General features: G+C 45.5%; 1 protein-coding gene and 2 long non-coding RNA genes across 3 annotated transcripts in view; all 3 read left to right on the top strand.

Moving 5' to 3' along the window:
• LOC308470191 overlaps positions 1-24021 on the top strand; it is a 127839-nt gene that overhangs the window by 63450 nt on the left and 40368 nt on the right. The gene's annotated exons all lie outside the window — the stretch shown is intronic.
• The window catches only part of LOC308471945 (uncharacterized protein), a 43266-nt gene that overhangs the window by 16224 nt on the left and 3021 nt on the right, over positions 1-24021 (top strand). The window contains exons 6-10 of the mRNA XM_080996263.1: positions 47-314; positions 521-674; positions 9120-9386; positions 21784-22065; positions 22173-22283. Coding sequence (XP_080852389.1) covers positions 47-314; positions 521-674; positions 9120-9386; positions 21784-22065; positions 22173-22283 — 1082 coding nt within the window. The remainder of the gene's footprint in view (positions 1-46; positions 315-520; positions 675-9119; positions 9387-21783; positions 22066-22172; positions 22284-24021) is intronic.
• LOC308470190 lies at positions 2194-3853 on the top strand. Its single transcript, XR_013982240.1, has 2 exons — positions 2194-2566; positions 2920-3853. It is a non-coding gene; the product is annotated as an uncharacterized lncRNA (long non-coding RNA).

The raw sequence follows: 24021 nt of genomic DNA, 5'->3' as shown, positions 1-24021 counted from the left end.
CCTCACCCCACAGTGATGGGCTTGTCTCTCTCTCCTCTGCCTGCAGGACTCATCAGTTAGACTTTGCTGCTCCATCAGGATCCTGGGATGTGGAGAAGCTCTGTTCTTCCTGCCAGTTGCCCTCTGTCCATGCTCAGAGGGTGGAAACCTCATTGGAAGGTGGATGGAAGGAGTCACAGATCAAGAAGAAGAGTGTCCCCCCTCCCCCCCTCTGTTGCTTGCTTGTCATTTGGGGAAAGTTTCTTTTTCTGTTTCCCTTTCCGCTTGTAGATTGCAAGTTATGGCAACCTGATTCCTTCTTTGCACCTCTCTGCTAGAGAATTTGTGCCTTGAATCTCCCTGGAGGAGCCTGAGCTGTCCCTGAAAACAACCATGAATCTGGTCAGAGTGTCAGGACTGGTCCTTCAAGCCCTGATGGGGAGCCTCACACCTGAATTGGGGAGGGGTCCCATGTGGCCTCCCAAACATCTCCATGTGGCCCCTGAGACTCTCCCCAGCCTTGCATTGTCCCTTCCCTTAGACTCTTTGCCTGGCTGGGATTTGTCCTTCTACTCCAATCATGTTTCTTGCTTGCCTTGACGGAGGATGGAGAGGGGAGAGTGAGCTTGTGCAGAGACTGGTCTCCTGTGAAAACTTCACACTTGCCTTTGATGCTCTGCTCCTGCCCACCATTGGTGTGTGGCCCCCAGAAGGTTCCCCAGAAGAGAACGCGGCCCTTGGGGAGGGGTCCCATGTGGCCTCCCAAACATCTCCATGTGGCCCCTGGGTCTCTCCCCAGCCTTGCATTGCCCCTTCCTTCAGAGTCTTTGCCTGGCTGCGATTTGTCCTTCTATTCCTTTTTTAAAAAATTACAAACCACTGAGCCTCTTGGGCTTGCCGATTGGAGGGTGGGTGGTTCGAATCCCCGCGACGGTGTGAGCTCCCATTGCTCGGTGCCAGCTCCTGCCAACCTAGCAGTTCGAAAGCACATCAAGGTGCAAGTAGATAAATACCGTATTTTTCGCTCTATAAGACGCACCAGACCATAAGACACACCTAGTTTTTGAAGGAGGAAAACAAGAAAAAAGATATTCTGAACCTCAGAAGCCAGAACAACAAGGGGGATCGCTGCGCAGCGAAAGCAGCGATCCCTCTTGCTGTTCTGGCTTCTGGGATAGCTGCGCAGCCTGCATTCGCTCCATAAGACGCACACACATTTCCCCTTACTTTTTAGGAGGGAAAAAGTGAGTCTTATAGAGCAAAAAATACGGTAGGTACCACTCTGGCGGGAAGCTAAACGCCGTTTCCATGCGCTGCTCTGGTTCGCCAGAAGCGGTTTATTCATGCTTGCCACATGACCTGGAAGCTGTACGCTGGCTCCCTCGGCCAATAAAGCGAGATGAGCGCCACAACCCCAGAGTGGGCCACGACTGGACCTAATGGTCAGGGGTCCCTTTACCTTTATTTTCATACAACAAATTATTCCAACAATTGTATTTTTCCTCATTTCCCCCTCCCCCCTACGACTTCCCTCAGCTCCTCTTTCTGATTTATTAACACATATTGTTCTCTGCATATTATAAAGATGTAAAAATCTCTAAATCTTCCATCTAATATTTTAACAAATAAATTTAAGTATGTTTATTCAAAATCTGCCAAGGAGTCCAACTCATTTTGTCATTTCTTTAAGTACCGTATTTTTCGCTCTATAACACGCACCTGACCATAACACGCACATAGTTTTTAGAGGAGGAAAACAAGAAAAAAAATTCTGAATGAAACAGTGGCTGTATGATTTTTGTGTTTCATGCTGTGGCCACAGACATGTGATTTGACGGTGAGTTTGGGCTAGCCCAATGCAAAAATCCTGAGAATCCATGTGGATCTGTGCTTTATAACCATGTTTTTGCACCATTGTGGCCCCAGGCAACACTGGGTGCCTGATTTTTTTGGTGCAGGCTGTAGCCATGGACATGCTATGTGATCTGTTGGTGAATTTGGGGTGACCCAATGCAAAGATCCTGAGGATCCATGTGGATCGTTGCCAGTCTGGTTGCCAGTTTGCTCCAGGAACCACACATTCGCTCAATAACACGCAGACATTTCCCCTTACTTTTTAGGAGAAAAAATGTGAGTGTTATAGAGAGAAAAATACGGTACTTTGTAAAAGGTTCCCATTCTTCTTTAAAGTCACACTTGTCCTTGTTTCAATTTTGCCAGTTCCGCATAGACCATCAATTTGCCTTGCCACTGTTCTTTTCTCGGGGTTTCTTCATTCTTCCATCCTTGTGCTATTAAGACTCTTGCCGCCGTTGTCACAGACATAAATATGTTCTTCATTTTCCTTGGCAGGTCTTTCCCTACAATCCCTAACAGAAATGCTTCAGGCTTTTTTACAAATGTTAATTTAAACATTTTCTTCAACTTTGTCCTTCTACTCCTTCTACTCCAATCATGTTTCTTGCTTGCCTTGACGGAGGAGGGAGAGGGGAGGGTGAGCTGGTGCAGAGACTGGTCTCCTGTGAAAATTTCACACTTGCCTTTGATGCTCTGCTCCTGCCCACCAATGGCATGTGGCCCCCAGAAAGTTCCCCAGAAGAGAACGCGGCCCTTGGGCTGGAGAAGGTTCCCCACACCCCCTTCCTCCCCCCAACTCTCCCTGGATGAGCTGCCCTTCACCTGGGGAAAAGAGTCACCGGAAGCTGCCTTGGACTGACTCCATCCAGCTCAGCAGTGTCTGCACTAGATCTGCTCCAATATGCCCACACGGACTGGCAGTGGCTCCCTTGAGGTTTCAGGTGGAAAGTCTTTCTAGCCCTTCCTGGAGACGCTAGGGATTGAGCCTTCTGCACTCAGAGCAGCTGCTCTGCCACAGAGATACAGTTTGCATCTCTGTCTGCTGAGAGAGTCAGTATTTTCATTGCTTCAGCCACTGTCCAGAGAAGCAACTCTGAAATGCAGTGGACATTACCCACGAGTAACACCAATCCAAAAATAAACCTCCTCCCCACAGGTTGTCTGGTTGATCCAAAAAGGTTCTTCATAAACTTTTGCTTACATTCAACAGTGAGTACCTGTCTTTGGGACAAAACAGTGTCAAGTAATTTCTTCCCCTTGTTGGAATTTAGACCCATCCTCTTCCTCCTGATCCAAATGTAAGAGTTTTCCAAAAATGGAAAGGACTCCCTTGGAAGGTGGTGGACTCGCCTCCATTGGAGGTTTTTAAGCAGAGGTTGGGGGGCAGTCTGTCATGGATGCTTGAGATTCCTCATTGCAGGAGGTTGGACTAGATGACCTTGGGGTCCCTTCACTGATTCTGTAAAATGGTGAATGGCCAAATATATTTATTGAAAGCATCTTCCCTGTGACATGGAGGATGAGTCCCGTTTTCAGAGAGAGTCCCTGCTCCCCACCCTCACCCTGCTGACTTTTATCTTCTCAGGGAGAGTAGTTTGTTAATTTCTCTGTAAATCTCCTGCTCTTTTGTGATCTTAAGGATCAGCCCTCTGACTGGGATCCCCACCTGACCCACTTCAAGGCAGAAGCGGATTTCACAGCCTTGAGAGTATTTCCTCTGAGTTGCACCAGTGAAGATTTTCTTCAGTTTCCCTCTGTGGTCCTTGAACTAGTTTATTTGTTTAAATGTCAATATTCAAGGAGCGCCACACTTGACAATCCTGGGTGTAAGGAAAAGGGTTGATCTGCCCATTTCCACACAACTTAACGTGAAGGAAGGTGACCTTCAGTCATACCTCTAGCACTCCCCCCCCTTTGGGTCACTGACTTGTTTAAGACCTTTTGATGTAACCATTCAACACCCCAAGGTGGTTTACCACACAAACATCTCAATAAAAGCAAGAAAAGTCTGTTTAAATCCAGTCTGTGTGTCAGTCTTCAAAGGGGAACCGATTTGGGAGCCATTTCCCCCTGGGAAAACCCTCCACACACCGCATGGTCTCCTGAGGTGATTATACCATGAATTTGATTTCAGATTAGCTATTCAGGAGAGCCAAATGCCTTCTCCAGTTTTTCCACAAACGTGAACTTTTCAGGGGGAGGAAAAACATCTTTTGAATTGTAGCAGGAACCCCCCCCCCCCGCAATCATTCAGTTTGTACAAACTTCACTCACACTCACACACTACATACGCTACACTTCTGTTATAAATTCATAGAAAATCAACCATTTGCACTGTTCCACTTTTATTTTACTCCATGAAGGAAGGACTACAAAATGGGGAAGGTTTGATACAGGGCACCTATAATCCCTTCAGCATACCAGCACATCCACTGGAGCCCTGCCCAGTTGCTATGCCAACCCTGATGGTCCTAGACCGAAGACCATCAAGATCACAAAGAACTTGCATATGGGAGTGGATTCAGCACAGAATGGAACAAAGGACAATGATCAGCTCTTCCCTCTGGGGGCAGGAAACTGCAAACTCCCCTTTGTCTCCTGGAAGTGACTCATGGGGAGGGGGAACCAGCCAGGTAACAGGACACTCAGGTTACCACCACAGCTCCTCCCTCAACCCCTCCTTTCTGTGATGTATGCATGATGTTTCTGGGGGTGGGCTTGATCTACAGGATGGGAATTTCAAAAGTCTTTATAAGACCTTGCACACCATTTTTTCTGTGTCTTTCCTCTCTCCTGCAAGTGAGGGGAACACCCTGTTGCAACAGTTCAATAAAGGCCAAGCCTACAGGCTGCTGTTTTGCTCCAAGTTATCCTGGTTGGTGTCTTTGTTTTTGTCCAAGGGAGCCCTCGGATTTTTCCGTTAACAGAATCCTCCTGTGACAAACTCCTGAGGGAATTTTCTATTCCTCCATTTATCTGACTGTGGGCCCCTTGGAGGAGGGAACATGGAGTCCGTTGCCCCCCTTGGCCTCCGTTCCTTGACCCTTCAGACCCTGAGGAGGGAAAGATACCAGTCTCCACAGGGAAGCCATTTTCTCTTCATGTTTGGGCTCCCTCAGGAGAAAAGAGCGGGAAACACCTCAGGCAGAAGGAGACTCCCTTGTCTCTGACCAGGTTCCTCAGAAATTTCCCTGCCTGTTCTGAGGAGAAAAAATGTCCACCCTTTTCTACACAGAAACTCTCCAGGATTCTCTAAGAGACTCCTCTGCCCCATTTATTGTTTCTGGGGGAAACTGACAGGAAATCTCAAGGTTGACCAAGATCTGAGGGAATTTCTAGTATCCCCTCAATTCTGAAGTGATGGTACCTCCAGAAACCCCACAGCCCCACTCCCTGTCCCCAAACCCCGGCATTTGGGGGCTGGGAAGCAAGGAGGAAGGAGACCCTGTGCCCCCCATGGTGGGTCCTGACTTTATCCACCACAGTCCTCCTGAGGGATTGACACAACCTCCATTAGCCCCCTTTGCACCCCTTTATCAGACTGGGAGGCAGCGTCAGCCAGCAGAGCAGCAGACCAGACGCCATTTTCAAACCACTTTTTGCTAGTGGGGAGGGCGGGTAATAAACCCCCTCAGCCTGCCAAGAATCCCAGGAGGCTGGTGAGGGGAAAACACTCTGGGGAGTTTATTTATTTCACTTCATACAATTTATACATCAGTTCATTGTGAAAAAAAGCAGCAGCTCAAAGTGCTTTACAAAAAGATAAACCAAGAGAAAAATCACAACACAAAAACACACACAGGCAAACCAGATTAAAATCACCTCAGCTTCCTCAACATCTGGGTCGACTTTTCTGAGCAAGAATGTTTTCCTCAGGTGCCAAAAAGAGAACAATGAAGAAGGCGCCTCTTGGTTTCATTAGGCAGGGAGTTCCAAAGGAGAGAAAGGAGGGGAAAACACTCCTGGGGCCCATATTTACATGTATTCATTTATTTTTTAAATTTCTATACTTCAACTGTAGATTTCAGGGTGGTTCACAATGTAATGGCAGAGGAGGAGGCAGGGCCATCAAGCTCACACTAAGACAGGGAGCAAACGCTCTGGTCAGACCTCACCTGGAGTACTGTGTCCAGTTCTGGGCACCACAGTTCAAGAAGGACACTGACAAACTGGAACGTGTCCAGAGGAGGGCAACCAAAATGGTCAAAGGCCTGGAAACGATGCCTTATGAGGAACGGCTAAGGGAGCTGGGCATGTTTAGCCTGGAGAAGAGGAGGTTAAGGGGTGATATGATAGCCATGTTCAAATATATAAAAGGATGTCACATAGAGGAGGGAGAAAGGTTGTTTTCTGCTGCTCCAGAGAAGCGGACACGGAGCAATGGATGCAAACTACAAGAAAGAAGATTCCACCTAAACATTAGGAAGAACTTCCTGACAGTAAGAGCTGTTCGACAGTGGAATTTGCTGCCAAGGAGTGTGGTGGAGTCTCCTTCTTTGGAGGTCTTTAAACAGAGGTTTGACAACCATATGTCAGGAGTGCTCTGATGGTGTTTCCTGCTTGGCAGGGGGTTGGACTCGATGGCCCTTGTGGTCTCTTCCAACTCTATGATTCTATGATTCTAACTATAGCCCTGGACTGCCCACTGGGATGGTGGGAGAGAATCCCAGGTTCTGTTCTCCTCTCTCACTTGAAGCCTCCAGGTCCCTCCGTCCCTAAATCTCTGACCTTCCTTCCACATCTCCCTTGCCTCCCTCCCACAGTCCAGCCCAAGGTGAAGATCACCCCCACAGATTCTATGATTCTATGATTCAAAATCTGCAGACGAGAAGGGATTTCCTCAGAGGGAAAAAGACCCAGGCATCACCAACCGCAGGCAGGGTTGGTCTGCAGAAGAGAGGGAATGTAGGGGGTTGGACTAGATGACCCCTGAGGTCCCTCCAACTCTACAACTCCATGAGTCTTTGAGGAGGAGAAAGGCTTCAGAGCCCCCTGCTCTGGCCTCATCCCAGATACCAGGGATGACATTTGGAAGAGGCTCCTCTGCTCATCCTAAGGTTGCCCCCCCCCCCACTTAGAAGGCCCTGGGAGGATCTTAGGCTCTTGGGACCACGTGCCCTTGGCAGACTCTCCTTCTTCAAATGGTCCCATTTCAAGGCAAATGGGCCCTTTCACATTCACAGGACCTGCGGCTCTTTCTGCTGAGGGGGGCCCTGGCCTCCTGCCCCACAGCCTTGCCCTGGCAGCTCCCCTGGAAATCTCCCTCCACCTTGACTTGTTTAAAAAGTTCCTGTTTCGAGGGAACCCAAATGTCACAATCTCAACTTCTGCCTTGAAGCACAAAACAGGGTTGGGGGAGGGGTAAACCAGAGTTGCTACCGCTGCTGCTGCTGCCTGGGGGGGGGGGGTCTAGAGTGTTGTCCTGCTGGGGACTTTCCTGGAGGGGAGGCTTGATGGGAGCCAATCACAGGTCCCGACCCTGCCTGGTCATCGGTTGCTGGGCAGGAAACGCGTTGCTCTTGCCCAACCCCTTCGAGTGCAGCACTTGCTGGTCTCAGACTGTGTCCTGGGCTGCTGAAGGGGAGAAGGAGCCTTTGATAGGCAAGAGGGAGGGAGGAGGAGGAAGACAGCCTGCAAAGATCAGGCCACCCGCACCCCACTTTCTCACCAACTCTTTCCCTCTGGGACTATATTGCCAGTGGACTATATTGCAAGGATGCTGGATGTTACTGTCTCGCAGCAGAGACCTCCAGCTTACAATAGTGGTATAACAGCGAACCATTCTGCAGAACTGTTGTGGTTTCTGTTACTGAAGCCTGAAGACATGGAGAAGGTTCTGGGCTGGGTCTGTGCAGCCACTTGTGTCTTGGGCCCTTGCCTCTCATGGCTTGTACAATCTTGCAGCTGGGTGGGCTAGGAAGATAATCATCACCTCACCTCAAGAAGGAGATCTCCCAGGCTGCCTGAAGGCAGTGGTAGCATGACTCTTTCTAAGCAAACCTTCCTTGGACCCATTTGGGGTGCATGGGATGTTAGAGGAGGGGTATTACATCTAGTGGGGGACACATCCTGCTCCTTCTGGGGTGGTTTGTCCACCTCTGATCCCCACCCTGCACTCAGCTCTCACCTGTGGCTCCCACAAGCTGTCAGCATGTGACAGCAGCCACACCGCAGGAATGGCTTTGACTGTCCGGCTAAACCAGGTGAGGGTAGTCAATGGGTCTCAAGCCCTCAGTGAGTTAGGGGCTTCCCCTGCATACGAAGACAGGCTCCAGCGGATTGAGAGGATGAGGCCAATAGTGGGCCTATTCTGCATGTGCTGTAGAGGGAAGTGAGGGGCAAATAGTAAGGTTACCAGACGTCCCCATTTCCCAGGGACGGTCCACGGATTTGCAAATCAGTCCCCATACAAAATCCATTGAAGTTGAACCGTGACCCCAGATTCACTGAAAAGAAATCTGGTAACCTTATCCTGGATGCTCGTCTTCCAAGTGGCTGGGGGAGAGGGCAACCTGTTATCCTCTGTGTATTTAAAAGGGGAATGTAAAACTCTGCTAAGTAAAAGAACTTGCTAGCTCAAGTTAGGAAGAATATTAATAAACAATATATCCTCTCCTCCTTCCTGAACATTTCCACACATGACACCTTTGGTAAAGGCTGTACTCCAACTGGAAGGCCAGCGTTTCCCAATTGTCCATGCTTATGCTACATTTCTTTAGATTTGCCAAGCGTGCCTTCCTCTTAGCGCATTTCTCCCTTTCATCCTGAGTTTGAGCATCTTCAAAGCCCATGACACCTTTGGTAAAGGCTGTTCTCCAACTGGAGTGCTCGCAGGCCAGTGTTTCCCAGTTGTCGGTGTTTATGCTACATTTTTAAAGATTTGCCTTGAGAAAGTCTTTAAACCTCTTTTGTTGACCACCAGCACTGCACTTTCCAACTGCCTCCCCAATAAAGTAAATAAATAAAGCAGATAGATCAGTTCTGCCCCCCCAACATAAATCCTGGCTATGCCCATGGGGCCAGGGCCTTGGAGGTTGTGGCTCCCCCTGCACAACGACCTTCCTGCCAGTCTCTCCCTTTCCTTTGAGAGGAGGAGAAGGGGGGGTCTCCCTGCTCAGCCTCCGCTGCACACGCACACACACCCCGGCCATGGGATCATGTGACACGAGAGAGAGAACGTGAGACAGATAGACCATCTCTCTGCCTCCCTCCCCCTGAAGTTCTTGCTCTCCCCCCAGCTCACCCTTCTTGACTCCCCCATTTTCATTCTCTCCCCCCCCCAGAGCATTTCCTGTACCAGGCGAAGGGCGAGTGCCACTTCTTCAACGGGACGCAGCGGGTCCGCCTCATCGATAGGCACTTCTTCGACCGGCAGGAGCTCTTCTGCTTTGACAGCGACCGAGGGAACGTGGTGGCGGTGGCTGAAATGATGGAGTCCGACGTCAAGAGATGGAACCAGGACAAGATCGTCCTGCGGAACTGGATGGCCGTCGTGGACATTTGCCGGTACTACTACGGGATCTACGAGCCATTCTCCCAGGCCCGGCGCAGTGAGTCCAGAATCGGGGAGGGGGCATGAGGGAGGCCGGGCTGAGGGGCAGGGGCTGCCCAGGGACACCCAGGGAGCCTCAAGGCTACATTAGAGTGGGGGGCTGCAAGGGGGAATAGGCAGCCTTTCATGGGGAGAAGAGAGAGCGCATTTCAAACCAAAACCCTGAGCATTTTTTAGGTACAAAATGATGTTATTTGGACATTACTCAGTTATTAATTGAGTCACCTTAGCAAGTTTCTTGCACACCTGACATGGATTCAGGCAGAGCTGCCATACGTCCCGGTTTTCCTACATACACCAGGAGAATTGGGAATGTTTGAGGGGGTTGCCGGATGGAAAAAAGTCAGACATATGGCAAGTAGGGCAATTGCTTTTAAAATCCAAAAAAGCCTAAAGCAGGATATGTTCCCCCCAAAGCTCAACAGCCCCACCCGAAAGCGCAACTTGGTATGAATGGGGGAATATGGCAACCCTAATTTAGGGTTAGAAATTAACCCCACAATCTCAAAATCAAATACATACAGGGTTAAATAATAATAATAATAATTATAAACACAGTCCATTTCCCTCCCACCTACTCATTACTATTTTCAACTATCAGGCTCCCCCTCCATCCCCCATTCTCCAGGTATCATCTCTACATCAAAAGTATATTGAAAAGAAAATTACTATAATCACTTGGTGCTGGGCGGGTTGTGTGTGTGTGGATTTGCATAACATCTGCTGTATAGCATACACAAATTGATGTGCTGTTTTTCAGTTGGAGTGAAGGGCCCAAAAATAAATTAGTGGTTTCTCTCTCTCTCTCTCTCTCTCTCTCTCTCTCTCTCTCATGCTCAAACACACACAAATGTCTGACAGGTGAAGCTTTCCCAATAATTGCATTTCTACAGGAGAAAATGGGCTTAACCTGTTGAATTTCTGCCTTCCACTCAGCTCTATAAGGCACAAGAACCTCAGCTGTCTTTGTGCAATTCCCATCATCCCTAGAGAGCAGGACCAGTGGTCAGGGAGGATGGGAATTGTAGTCCAAAGAGAGTTGGCAACCCAAGTTTGGGAAACACTGAGTAGACCATTGTACTGATTTGATCATTGTATTGATCGGCTTTAGATCCATTTCAGTCCGGTTTCCGTCCTGGTTTTGGGACCGAGACGGCTCTCGTTGCTCTAACAGATGATCTCCGTAGGCAACTGGATCGAGGTGGGTCAGGACTTTTAGATTTGTCAGCAGCCATTGACATGGTCGATCATGATCTTCTGGACAACCGCCTCGCAGACGTGGGGATACAGGGCATAGCCCGTAACTGGCTGTGCTCTTTTATCTCTGGTCGGGGACAGAGGGTGGCACTAGGGAGGGAAATGTTGTCGTGCCATTCCTTGGTGTGTGGAGTGCCGCAGGGCGCAATTCTCTCTCCGATGCTTTTTAACATCTTTATGCGCCCCCTTGCCCAGATTATCCGGAGCTTTGGGCTGGGCTGTCACCAATATGCTGATGACACTCAGCTCTATCTGCTGATGGATGGCCACACCGACTCGGCCCCGAACACACTGACCAGATGCTTGGAAGCTGTGGCTGGATGGTTTCGTGGGAGCCGATTGAAACTAAATCCTTCGAAGACAGAGGTCCTATGGCTGGGTCGGGATGGCATGGGGATGAGGGACCAACTCCCTTCTCTTGCGGGGGCCCAATTAGTTCCATTGCCTTCCGTTAAGAGTTTGGGTGTAATCCTTGACACCTCCCTTTCCATAGAGGCACAAGTTACAGCAACAGCCAAGGTGACATTTTTCCTCCTTTGCCGCATCAAGCAGTTGGTCCCTTACCTTTACCGCCCCGACTTGGCCACAGTGATCCATGCGACGGTCATCTCCATGCTTGACTACTGTAATTCGCTCTACGCGGGGCTGCCCTTAAAGCTGTCCCAGAAACTCCAGCGGGTGCAGAATGCTGCAGCGAGGCTCCTCACGGGGTCTCTGCCATGGGAGCATATTCACCCAGTGCTTTTCCAGCTGCACTGGCTCCCGGTAGAGTACAGGGTCAGATTTAAGGTGCTGCTTTTGACCTTTAAAGCCCTTCGCGGTCTAGGACCCTCGTACCTATGGGACCGCCTCTCCCGGTATGCCCCACGGAGAGCCTCAAGGTCCATAAATAGCAACACCCTAGTGGTCCTGGGCCCTAAGGAAGTTAGATTGGCTTCAACCAGAGCCAGGGCCTTTTCAACTCTGGCCCCGGCCTGGTGGAACGCTATGCCTCATGAGACCAGGGCCCTGCAAGATCTGATTTCTTTTTTTTCTTTTTTTAAAATGATATTTATTGAAACAAAAGAATTTTTTAAAATTACACAAAAAAAGACAAGATTACAAAAAAGAAAGAAAAAGAAAAACATAAGAAGAAAAAGAAAAAAGAAAACCATCCTTTTCAAATTCTCCAATTTCCATTACCTTCTTTCCATGACCTCCTCCTCCTCCCATCTCTTGTCTCTTGATTAGTAATTGTCACAGCAAATCCTTTCCATAATTCATAATATTTTATCATTACGTTACCTTACCCTATTCTCATTTTGTCTTATAAAAACGACCTTAGAGCTTAAAACTTAAATCTTTTTTACCAACTTCTCATAACCATGACCTTTTTGCCAAATTCTTTAAACATTTTAGCAAGAGCCAAGTAATTTCATTTCAACATTTTCCCAACATTCATAAAACATTTCTAGTAATAGTAATAAAAAAAAAAGTACAATAGAATACAGGCAACCCAATCTTCTTCCAACGTCCCCTCACCCGGTCCCGGAGTTGTCAGTCTTTCCCCCCCCCCATTAGTCTGGCACATTAACCTGGTGCCCTTATATCCGAGGCCTTCAAATCTCTTCCATGTCCCTTTCGCAGCTCTTCTTCATATTTTCCTTTCACTTGCGGGAACTCCAGCTTTGTAGTGTTTTTGACCCTTTTCAACAAATCAGCCCCTTTCTCATAGTCCAGACTAAGCTCCATGTGATGTTTTAAAGCATATTTCAGATTTCCTCCAAAATTGGAAGTCCCAACAGCTCCAAACCTCTGACGGCCCATTTCCAGACTCGGAAAGTCCAAACATCCCTGCATAGGGGGGTCAGTCCAACCCCCCATTTCCAGTTCAATCCAAACTTTATCTTTCCAAGTCTGGTTTTTTCCAAGTTCATTTGTCAAATCCAAAAGCTCACTTTCCTGCTGGGCCGAGAGTCCCTCCATCCCTGGTGTCCCAGATTCAGCAAGGTCCTCTTCTTTCTGTTGTTCTGTCGTGGCACACTCCTGTTTTAGTTCCTGAGTGGGCTCCATATAATTTTCCACTACCTGATCAAAGGCTCTGGCAGCTTTTGTCATAAAATCCATCTTCTGACTTAACTGATCCAATAGGGCACTTATATTACAGAAAGCACCCAACAGTGCTTCTGAAGGCATTGTCCTGCAAGGTCACAAAACTCTTTCCCACAGTTGTAATCAGTAAACAGCTACAAGTTCCCAGGATTTAGTTACAATTTCATAGCTCCCCTCTAGGGGGAAAGACTTCTGATTGTTCTTTTCCTTGAAAACAATAGCAACAGGGTTTCTTCTTTAAGATATTTTGTCCATATTTGTTCTTTTTTTAAAAAAGCAAAAGGAAACGATGGAATCACAATGTTTCCCTCCTTTTAACTATCTGTCAAAGCATTTATTTCTGGTCAATGAGCTTCAATCGTCAAATCTGACACCCTGCTCCAGGGTCAGGACAGTGGGAAATTACTTTACTTTAACTTTATTTCTGCAGGTTTAAACAACTCAATAAAAGTCCCCCTTCTTCTCCTGCTTCCGAAGGGGGGTTCTGCAATTTTGAATGATGAAAGACGATCCTTTAAAAGTGATTTTTAAGGCTCTAGTTTACGTTGTCTTTGCTTTGTTGTAACTACAAGAAAATGGAAGGGTGACTTCCTGTTTAGCCCTTTCCGTTTCAGTACCAAATTAGGATAAATTTTATTTATTTTTTTTATAAAATTTTTTATTGGTTTTACAAAGTTTTTAAAACAAACAAACACATAAAAAGACATACAAACACGTATAATTTCATAACATTTTTTCATAAACCTCTTTCCCGAGACTCCCCCATACCCCCCCTTTCTGCATCCCAATGTCCATAATTTTTTAGCAACTTCTAAATATTTTTTCCAACCTCTTTCATCTTAATCTTTCCTTTAGTCTAATCTTATATCGCTGTAACCCTTTCTTTCTGAAAACCTCGACATTCTAACATTCATCAAGTTTATAGTAGTCCTTAAGGTAGATTTTAAATTTCTTCCATTCTTCTTCCGCCGTCTCTTTTCCCTGATCACGGATTCTGCCAGTCATCTCAGCCAATGTCATATAGTCCATCACTTTCATCTGCCATTCTTCCAGAGTGGGTAGATCTTGTGTCTTCCAATACTTTGCGATAAGTATCCTTGCTGCTGTTGTAGCATACATAAAGAAAGTTCTGTCCCTCTTTGACACCAATTGGCCGACAATGCCCAAGAGAAAGGCCTCTGGTTTTTTAGGAAAAGTACATTTAAGTACCTTTTTCATTTCATTGTATATCATTTCCCAGAAAGCCTTGATCTTCGGGCATGTCCACCAAAGGTGATAAAAAGTACCTTCAGCCTCTTTACATTTCCAACACTTATTATCAGGCAAATGGTAGATTTTTGCTAGCTTGACTGGGGTCATGTACCACCTGTAAATCATTTTCATAATGTTTTCCTTTAAGGCATTACATGCCGTGAATTTAATACCGGTGTTCCACAACCACTCCCAGTCAGCAAACATAATGTTATGACCAATGTCCTGTGCCCACTTAATCATAGCTGATTTGACTGTTTCGTCTTGTGTATTCCATTTCAGCAACAAGTTATACATTCTTGACAAATTCTTGGTATTGGGTTCTAGCAATTCAGTCTCTAATTTTGATTTTTCCACCTGAAAACCAATTTTCCTGTCCTGTTTAAAGATCTCCATTATTTGGTGATATTGAAACCAGTCTTGTACTTTAGGTTTCAATTTCTCGTGACTTTGTAATTTCAGTTTATCTCCCTCCTGTTCCAAAATTTCCCAATACTTCGGCCATCCGACCTCCATATTGAGTTTCTTCCATGCCTTTGCCTCCACAGGAGACACCCATCTAGGGGTTTTGTTTTCCAACAGATCTTTATATCTTATCCAAACATTAAACAATGCTTTTCTGACAATATGGTTTTTAAAGGCCCTATGCACCTTGATTTTATCATACCATAGATATGCATGCCAACCAAATGCATTATTAAAACCTTCCAAATCCAAGATGTCTGTGTTCTCGAGGAGCATCCACTCTTTCAGCCAGCAAAACGCTGCTGCTTCATAGTACAATTTTAAGTCCGGCAGGGCAAATCCCCCTCTTTCCTTGGCATCTGTCAATATTTTAAATTTAATTCTGGGCTTTTTGCCCTGCCAGACAAATTTCGAGATGTCTTTCTGCCACCTCTTAAAACAATCCATCTTGTCAAGAATCTGCAAGGTTTGAAACAAAAATAACATTCTAGGCAATACATTCATCTTAATCACTGCAATTCGGCCTAACATTGACAATTTCAAATTTGACCATATTTCTAGATCTTTTTTAATTTCTGACCAACATTTTTCATAGTTATCCTTATACAAATTCAAGTTCTTAGATGTCAAATAAACCCCTAGATATTTCACCTTCTTAACCACCATCAGCCCTGTCTCCTCTTGAAATTTCTCCTTCTCCATATCTGTTAAGTTTTTTCCTAAAACTTTAGTTTTTTGTTTATTCAATTTAAATCCAGCTACCTGGCCAAACTGCTGAATTATTTCTAACACCTTTTTCGTACTAGTGTTTTTGGCTCTTGCAGGGTCAATACTAAGTCATCTGCAAATGCTCTTAACTTGTATTGTTTAGCTCCGACCTGTACACCTTTGACCTGCTGGTCATTTCTAATCATATTCAGCAGCACCTCCAGAACCGAGATAAAAAGCAATGGGGAAATTGGGCACCCCTGTCGTGTCCCTTTTTCTATCTTGAGTTCCTCAGTTATTACATTATTTACAATCAGCTTAGCTTTTTGTTCAGAATATATCGCACCCATACCATTCTCAAAACCTTGGCCTACCCCCATCCCATGAAGATTCTTTTTCATAAAACTCCAAGAAATATTGTCAAAGGCTTTCTCCGCGTCCACAAAAATCAACACTGCTTTAGTGTTTATATTCACCTCTAACTTTTCCAAAATGTCTATTATGTTCCTTACATTATCTGCTAGGTGCCTTTTTGGGAGAAAGCCTGCTTGGTTCTTATGAATCTTTTCCATCAACACTTTTTAAAATCTTTTTGCCAAAATGTCTGCAAAAATTTTGTAATCCACATTGAGTAATGATATTGGGCAGTAGTTCTTCAATTGAGTCTTTTCAGTCTCTGTCTTTGGTATGAGTGAGATATACGCTTCTTTCCACGATTCAGGTGCCTTTTTTCCCTCCAAAATCTCATTGCAGACTTCTTTTAATGGTTGAATCAACCACTCCTTCAAAGATTTGTAATATCTAGAAGTCAGTCCATCTGGTCCTGGAGATTTGCCCAATTGCATATTCTGAATGGCAGCCTCTATCTCTTGTTCTGTTATTCTCTGATTCAGATCCAACTTACTTTGATGAGAGATTTTTTGTAATCCATATTTATCAAGGAATTTATCTATATCTTCTTCATTTTGTGGTCCTTGAGCATAGAGTTTTTTAAAATAACTCAAAAAGCAGTTTCTAATCTCATTAGGTTTAGATATATTCTTTCCATCCACTTCTAGGCTTGTAACTGTATTTAATTTCTGCCTTTTCTTCAGTTGCCATGCCAAGAGTTTGCCACATTTGTCTGCCGATTCAAATGTCTTTTGTTTCATTTGCTTTATCTTCCATTCAATCTCTTGGTTCATCAATTCCATATATTGTGTTTGATATAACTTAATCTCTCTCAAAATCTCCTGGGACTTTGGTTTTACTCTTAATTTTTTCTCTCCTTCCTTTATCTTTTCCAAAATCTTTTCCTTTTTCTCATTCTGTTTCCTCTTCTTTATTGAGTTTTGTTGAATCAAAAAACCTCGCATCACAGCTTTACTTGCGTCCCAGATCACTCTTTTTTCCACATCGGCCCTTAAATTTATTTCAAAATAGTCCTTTAAAGTTTTTTGGGCCTTCATGAGGATCTCCTTATCTCGAAAGAGGGTGTCATTCATCCTCCATCTAAATTGACCAGTTGTTGTAAGTTTCATTTCCATCTTCACGGCGTTATGGTCGGAGCAAGTTTTTGGGCAGATCTCTACCTTCTTAATCTTTGGAGCCATCCCACTAGTAATCCAAATTTGGTCGATTCTGGTCCAGGTCGTCATTGCTTGGGAGAAAAAGGTTCCCTCTCTCTCAAGAGGGTTTCCTTGTTCTCCAAATGTCTATTAGGTCCATATTCTCCGTCATTTCAAAGAAAGTCTTAGGAAGTCTCCCTTCCTTGGTAACTGTCAGTCTTTGTGCCTTGTTCATGTTAGTGGAGACTACACCATTCATGTCTCCCATAATTATCATGTTATAATCCAGATAGTCCGTCAAAGTTTCATGGAGTTTCTTAAAGAATTCTGCTTTACCTTCATTTGGTGCATAAATTCCAACTATCAGAAATTTTTCTCCTTGTACTTGTATCTCAACTGCCAAATATCTTCCTTGTTCATCTTTAAACATCATTTTTGGGGCCCACTTCTCTTTTACATAGATCACAACTCCTCTTTTTTTTACTTTGTCTGATGAGATAAATTCTTGTCCTAATCTTTTGTTTATAAGTAATTTCCTGTGGGCTCTGGTTATATGGGTTTCTTGTAGGCATATCAAATCCAGTTGTTCTCTGTTTAAAATATGAAAAACTTGTCGTCTCCTCAATGGCATATTGAGCCCATTACAATTCCAACTAAGGAATTGCAGGGCCATCTTGTTATTTCTCTGACACTCCTCCAACAGCTCCAAGTTGTTGCTCTTCCTCTAATGGTGGTGGAATGTGTCCAAACGAAAGATTCAAAATGTCTATTGCTCTCCTCTGTTCTGCAATTGGGTCCACAGTTCCCTTCTGTAGGTCCTCTCGGTTTCTTTCCAAAAATTTCTCTTTGTCTTGTATAGTCTTTATTTTCACCTTCTTCCCCTTATAATCGAAGGACAATCCCTGTGGAAATTCCCACCTAAAAAGGATGGTATTCTTCTTTAACAGATAAACCAGGTCCTTATAGAAAGCTCTCAGATCCAAGATGTATTTAGGAATGTCTTTAAAAATCTGTACAGCTGTATTTCCAATTTGCAAGGCCTTTTCAAAATGTAGTCTTAATATTTTATCTCTTTCTTCCTTGGATCTAAGGGTGATCAAACAGTCCCTCGGAGTCTTTCTATTCTGTTTTTTACCCAGTCTAAACGCTGTTGTGATTTTAAATTCGTCTTCCTCCAAGTCTTCCCAGCAGTCAGCAAACTCTTGTGTTAAAAACTCCACAAGATTGTCACCTTCATTCTCTGGAATTAATCTCAATTTCAAATTCCTCTCTTTTCTCTGTAATTCCCACAAAGCCAGAGTTGCATCATGCTCATGCACCTTTTTTGCAATCGGTTCTAAGTTCTCTTGAGTCTCTCCAGCAATAGTTCTGGCTTCTTCCGCAATTTTACGTGTTGCAGAATTTTCCTGAACCAATTTATTTATAGATTCTGTGTTCAAATCCAATCTTGCTGTTAACTCTGTTAATTTTTGTGTATTTTCTGAGCTTTGCTTTGTTAGAGTCTCCAGGGATTGGTTTATCTTAAGTAGAGCTTGTGTCACAGCATCCATGGAGACAGCTGTCACTTTTTCTTGTCCTGTTGTTCCTGTAGGTCCTGTAGGAGTTACACCTGTGATCGAACCTCTCTTCTTTTGTTGCTGTTGCTGCTGCTGATGTTGTTGTTGTTGTCTAGTCTTAGCTCTTGTGGCTATCTCTTCTGGTGGACCACTCATGTCCCAAGGTCGTTTCCCACGGGAACCGTCTCCCGATGGAAAATTCCACTGTCTTGAGCTGTATCAGCCTTTACTTTACCCTCTAGGGGGAGCAAATCAAAATGTCCAAATACAAAGAGAAAGAAAATGTCCAAATACGGAAACAGAGAAAGTTTAAGACAAGTATATCAGGAGGCTTGTAACTATAAATTGCAGCACTTTTCCAGTAGATACTGTCTCAGCCTACTCTGGTATACTGTAGCAAAAGAATCCAAGCACTTTGTATCACAATGTAACCTTCACAGGGAAAAGTCAGTTCAGTGCCCTATTGTCTTATTTGGCAGTCCATTTCAGGTTATTGAGGCAGCAGAAAATTTTTCCTTTTAAATAAATCATGCAGTTACTAATGTCTCTTTTGCCTCCCCTCTGCCCTGCTAGCTAGAGGGGAGTTCTAAAGTCCAAATGTCAGATTTAGTTGATCAAAGACAATGTCTCTTGCGGATGCAGCTTTAAAGTTTCGTTGCTTTCACTTTCATGCAGTCGGGGGAAGGCAGACTTCCTTAATTTTTCCCTTCCCCGTTTTCAGACAAATTTCTTTAGTCAGCCAAATGACTTTAATTTCAAATAGACGTTCAATCTTACTCACGGGTTTTTTCAGTCCAAAATTTACAGGAAGGAATCGGCGCTCTCCGCTAATAGCGACGCGGCTTCACCCTGCGGGCTGGGTAACGATTCTCAGCACCGCGCTCCCCCGATGTCGTTCCGGAGCCTTTAAAAAGGCTCTTTCTGCGGTAAAGGGGGGGCGCTCCTGGTGCCCATCGAATCTCCTCGTTCACAGGCTTCAGCGCCTGTGATTTTAGGGGTCCCCCGCTTGCCGTAGCGGGTCAGACCCGAACTCGCAGAGCAGTCCTCCTCTGGAACTCGGAAAGAGGACCGCCATTAGCGCTGGCGCCGACCGGAAGTCTTCCCAAATTAGGATAAATTTTAGAGTCCAAGTTCCTTTTATTTCGCCAATTTTTGTTTAAAATCCAGGTATTTAGTGTTCCAGTACTCACGGTTAGTTATTTTCAATGCCAAATTTTCCCAGGAAAAAGACAGCGCTCTCCGGCAACGGCTGTGCGGCTTCGCTCTGCAGAAAAAGCAATCGACTCACAGCACCGCGCCGCTTCCCCCTCTTCACTTCGGAGCCCGTTTCTGGGTTCCTTAGTGGGTTGGGGGGGCGCTAAAGGTGCCCGCTGAATCCCACGGTCACAGGCTTCATCCGCCTGTGATTTTCAAAAGGGTCCCCGCTACGCCGCAGTGGAAAAGACCCGATTCATGCGGAGCTTGTCCCTCCAGTTCAGAGGGAGTCCGCCATCACCGGAGGCGCCACCCCGGAAGTCTGATTTCTTTCCGCAGGGCCTGTAACACAGAGTTGTTCCCCCTGGCCTTTGGCTTGGAGCCAATTTGATTCCCTCCCTCTCTTTCTTTTTTCCTTTCCTTCTCCTCCTGCGATGAGGCTACATTTTAATATTTTAATGTTTCAATATTTTAATGTTGTATTTTAATTTTGTTTTTAAGTTGTAATCATTCAACTTGTTTTTATTATTGCTTGTAAGCCACTCTGAGCCCGGCCTTGGCTGGGGAGGGCGGGGTATAAATAAAAATTATTATTATTATTATTATTATTACTATTACTATTATTACTGTAAGTGAACGATACTGCGCAGTGAATTCTGAATAGCATCCTGTTTGCTAGGAAAATAGGAAGGACAAACTCCTGAGATTCCCAGGACTCAGAAATGAGGCAGAAGGATGGAAAGTGTCCTAGGAAGAGGAGGGGTATCCCAGGACCCCCAGGGAGGAGCAGTTCCCAGTTTGTGGAATGCCCAGTCTGACACTGGGGAAACTGGGCTGACTCTGGGTAGATGGAGGGGGTCAGAGATCCACTGGTAGGAGTGGGAAGTTGGGGGCTGGGCGCATAGTATTGATTGACTGTCCGTGGGCCGAAAAAATAAATATTATGACTGTAATAATAATAATCATCATCATCATCATCATCTTAGCACACCATCTCTTAACAATATCCGAGGTGACCCTTCCTGAATCCCAAACTGGTTTTTGGCCTTCTTGGGGGACAGTGGACATGATTTTCACCGCTCGACAGCTTCAAGAAAAATGCAGAGAGCATAACCAACCCCTGTATATGGTGTTTATTGTCCTGACTAAGGCCTTTGACACTGTAAATCATAATGCCCTGTGGACTGTCCTGAAAATTGGCTGCCCAGATAAATGTGTGAACATCATTTGGCTCCTCCATGATAATATGACAGCAACAACCACAGATAACAATGGGTCTCAAAGTGAACCATTCACAGTGGGGTCAGGTGTTAAACAGGTGTTATTGCCCCAACTCTATTCATTACTTTCATTGCCATGATCCTACACTTTGTCGAAGGGAATCTCCCCACTGGAGTAGAAATCATATATCGAACAGATAGAAAGCTCTTCACAGAAGTTTACGAAAAGCTTGGCCTATCGCTCAACAATCAAAAAACCAAAGTGCTTCACCAACAAGTATAAAATAACCCCTCTGCAGCACCACAAATCCAACTCAATGGTGTAACATTGGAAAATGTCAATCACTTCTCCTACCTAGGCAGTTATCTTTCTATAAGGGCCAACATTGATGCCAAAATCCAGCATCGCCTGAGATCTGCGAGTGCGGCTTTCTCCCAATTGAAGTGTAGAGTGTTTGAGGACTGGGACATTCACAAGGAAACCAAAATGCTTGTTTACAAAGCTATTGTACTACCAACTTTACTGTATGCTTGTGAAACATGGACCACTTATAAACGCCATCTCCAACTCCTCGAAAGATTCCATCAATTGTGTCTCCAAAAATTTTTACACATCACTTGGGAAGATAGGTGAACTAATACCAGTGTACTGGAAGAAGCAGGGGTCGTGGGTGGTGCTGTGGTCTAAACCACTGAGCCTCTAGGGCTTGCTGATCAGATGGTCGGCGGTTTGAATCCCTGCGACTGGGTGAGCTCCCATTGCTCTGTCCCAGCTCCTGCCAACCCAGCAGTTCGAAAGCATGCCAGTGCAAGTAGATAAATAGGAAACGCTGTGGTGGGAAGGTAAACGGTGTTTCCATGCCCTCTGGCACTCATGTCGAAGAAAGCCCCAGAAAGCTGGGAGCCTGAATGGTGCCCCTCTAGAGGCTTGACACAGGACTGAGACCCTGGCTAGCCCCTCCCCTTAACTATAGTTCTGGATTGTCCAGTGGGATGGTGGGAGAAAGTCCCTCCTTAACCTCTCCTCCTTCCCTTGAAGCCTCCAGGTCCCTCCCTGCCTAAATCTCTGACCTCCCTTCCACATCTCCCTTGCCTCCCTCCCACAGTCCAGCCCAAGGTGAAGATCACCCCCACAGACAACGTTGAATCTTCACCACACAACACCCTGCTGATTTGCACCGTGAGCCGCTTCTTCCCTGCGGGGATCGAGATCAAGTGGTTCAGGAACGGGAAGGAGGAGCCCAAAGTGTGGACCACGGACCTCATCCGGAACGGGAACTGGACCTTCCATATTGAGGTGGTGCTGGAGACAAAGCCAGAACGTGGAGACGTCTACACCTGCCAGGTGGAGCACGCCAGCTTCGAAGGCCCCGTCACGGTGAAATGGGGTAGGACGCCTTCCCAGCCCTGACCCACCTACTGCCCAAGGACCTGGGGGGCAGTCGTGGGGGGCTAGATGGGTTGCTCTCCCACTCACGACTTTTTCTTTCTTCAGAGCCACAGTCGGACTCTGCCAGGAGCAAGATGTGGACGGGGATTGTGGGGATTGTGCTGGGGCTGGTCTTTGGGGCCACTGGACTCGCCCTTTACCTGAAGAACAAGAAAGGTGAGGGTGGGGTGCCAGGGGGAGAGGGAGGGTTGGGTGTGGGGCTGGATTGGGCCCCAGGCTCCCCTCCTCTTCTTAGGCAGAGGCTCTGGAGAGGGTTCTGTTCCTTCTCCACTCCTAGGAGGTCCCTCTTGGTGTCTCAAATGGAGCCTCAGCTCTTATGGAGCTGGTCTGAGGTTTAAATCTGTAGATGAAGACCTAAACCTCCTGTCCAACATATGAGGGAGAAATTCAAAAGCATCTCTGGCTCTGAAGCCTTTGAGCAGAGTACTGCAAAACATTACTTACTGCAAAACATTTAAGTCCTTTTTTAAAGTATAGTACAACAATTATTCAATCATAATTTACAAGTATTATAACAATACAGTGGTACCTCGGGTTACATATGCTTCAGGTTACAGACTCCGCTAACCCAGAAATATTACCTCGGGTTAAGCACTTTGCTTCAGGATGAGAACAGAAATCGTGCTCCGGCAGCGCGGCAGCAGCAGGAGGCCCCATTAGCTAAAGTGGTGCTTCAGGTTAAGAACAGGTTAAGTACGGACCTCCGGAACGAATTAAGTACTTAACCCGAGGTACCACTGTACTGTCAATGTTTTCAGCTGTTTGCAGTGTTCTCTCAGTTAATCTATAATTCCCCCCATTCCTTATTGAAGTTCTTGTCTTCTTGGTTTCTGATCCTTCCGGTCATTTTCACCATTTCCGTATAATCCATCAACTTCGTTAACCATTATTCTTTAGTGGGTGCTTTCTTTTTTCCATCTCTGGGCTAAGAGTACTTGTGTCGCTGTCGTCACATACATAAAAAGTCTTTTCTGCTCCTTTGGTATTTCTGCACCTATAACTCCTAATAGGAAAGCTTCTGTTTTTTTCATAATTTTAACATTTGAAATTCCGACTCCCTTCCCCCTCTTACTGTGGTTCTTCACAATTCTTTTCATCTTCATGAATACTCCAAATTATCTCAACATATTCTTTTATATATCTATTCCTGCATATATCCCATATATATTTTGGAACTGCAGGTTTTTACATTAATCCTGCCAATGTCTTAATCTGTTTACAATTTGTAAATACTCAATAAACATTTCAATTCCTTTCTTTAAAAAAAAATTATCTCGTAAGTTTTGCCATTTCTGCATAGTCCATTAGTTTCTGTATCCAATCTTCTTTCACCAGACCTCTTCAACCTTCCATTTTGGAGCAAATAAGGGACGCAGGTGGCGCTGTGGGTTAAACCACACAGCCTAGGACTTGCCGATCAGAAGGTCGGCGGTTCGAATCCCTGTGATGGAGTGAACTCCCATTGCTCGGTCCCTGCTCCTGCCAACCTAGCAGTTCGAAAGCATGTCAAAGTGCAAGTAGATAAATAGGTACGGCTCCGGCAGGAAGGTAAACGGCGTTTCCGTGCGCTGCTCTGGTTCGCCAGAAGCGGCTTAGTCATGCTGGCCACATGACCCGGAAGCTGTACGCCGGCTCCCTCGGCCAATAAAGCGAAATGAGCTCCGCAACCCCAGAGTCGGCCACGACTGGACCTAATGGTCAGGGGTCCCTTTACCCTTTACCTTTAACATTCTTATATCTATGGTTGGATACATAAATAAATTTCTATACTGTTTAGGTAGTCCTGATCCCATAATTGCCAAAAGAAAAGCTTATGGTTTTTTAATAGATGTTATCTTAAACATCTTTTTCTGTTCATTATATATCATTTCCCAGTAAGCTTTAACCTTATTAC

This window comes from Podarcis pityusensis (genome assembly GCF_964106645.2).
Source record: "Podarcis pityusensis genome assembly, chromosome: 2".
Taxonomy (NCBI): Eukaryota; Metazoa; Chordata; class Lepidosauria; order Squamata; family Lacertidae; genus Podarcis; species Podarcis pityusensis.
The sequence above is the reverse complement of the archived record's forward strand: the minus strand, read 5'-3'. Positions and strand labels throughout refer to the sequence as shown.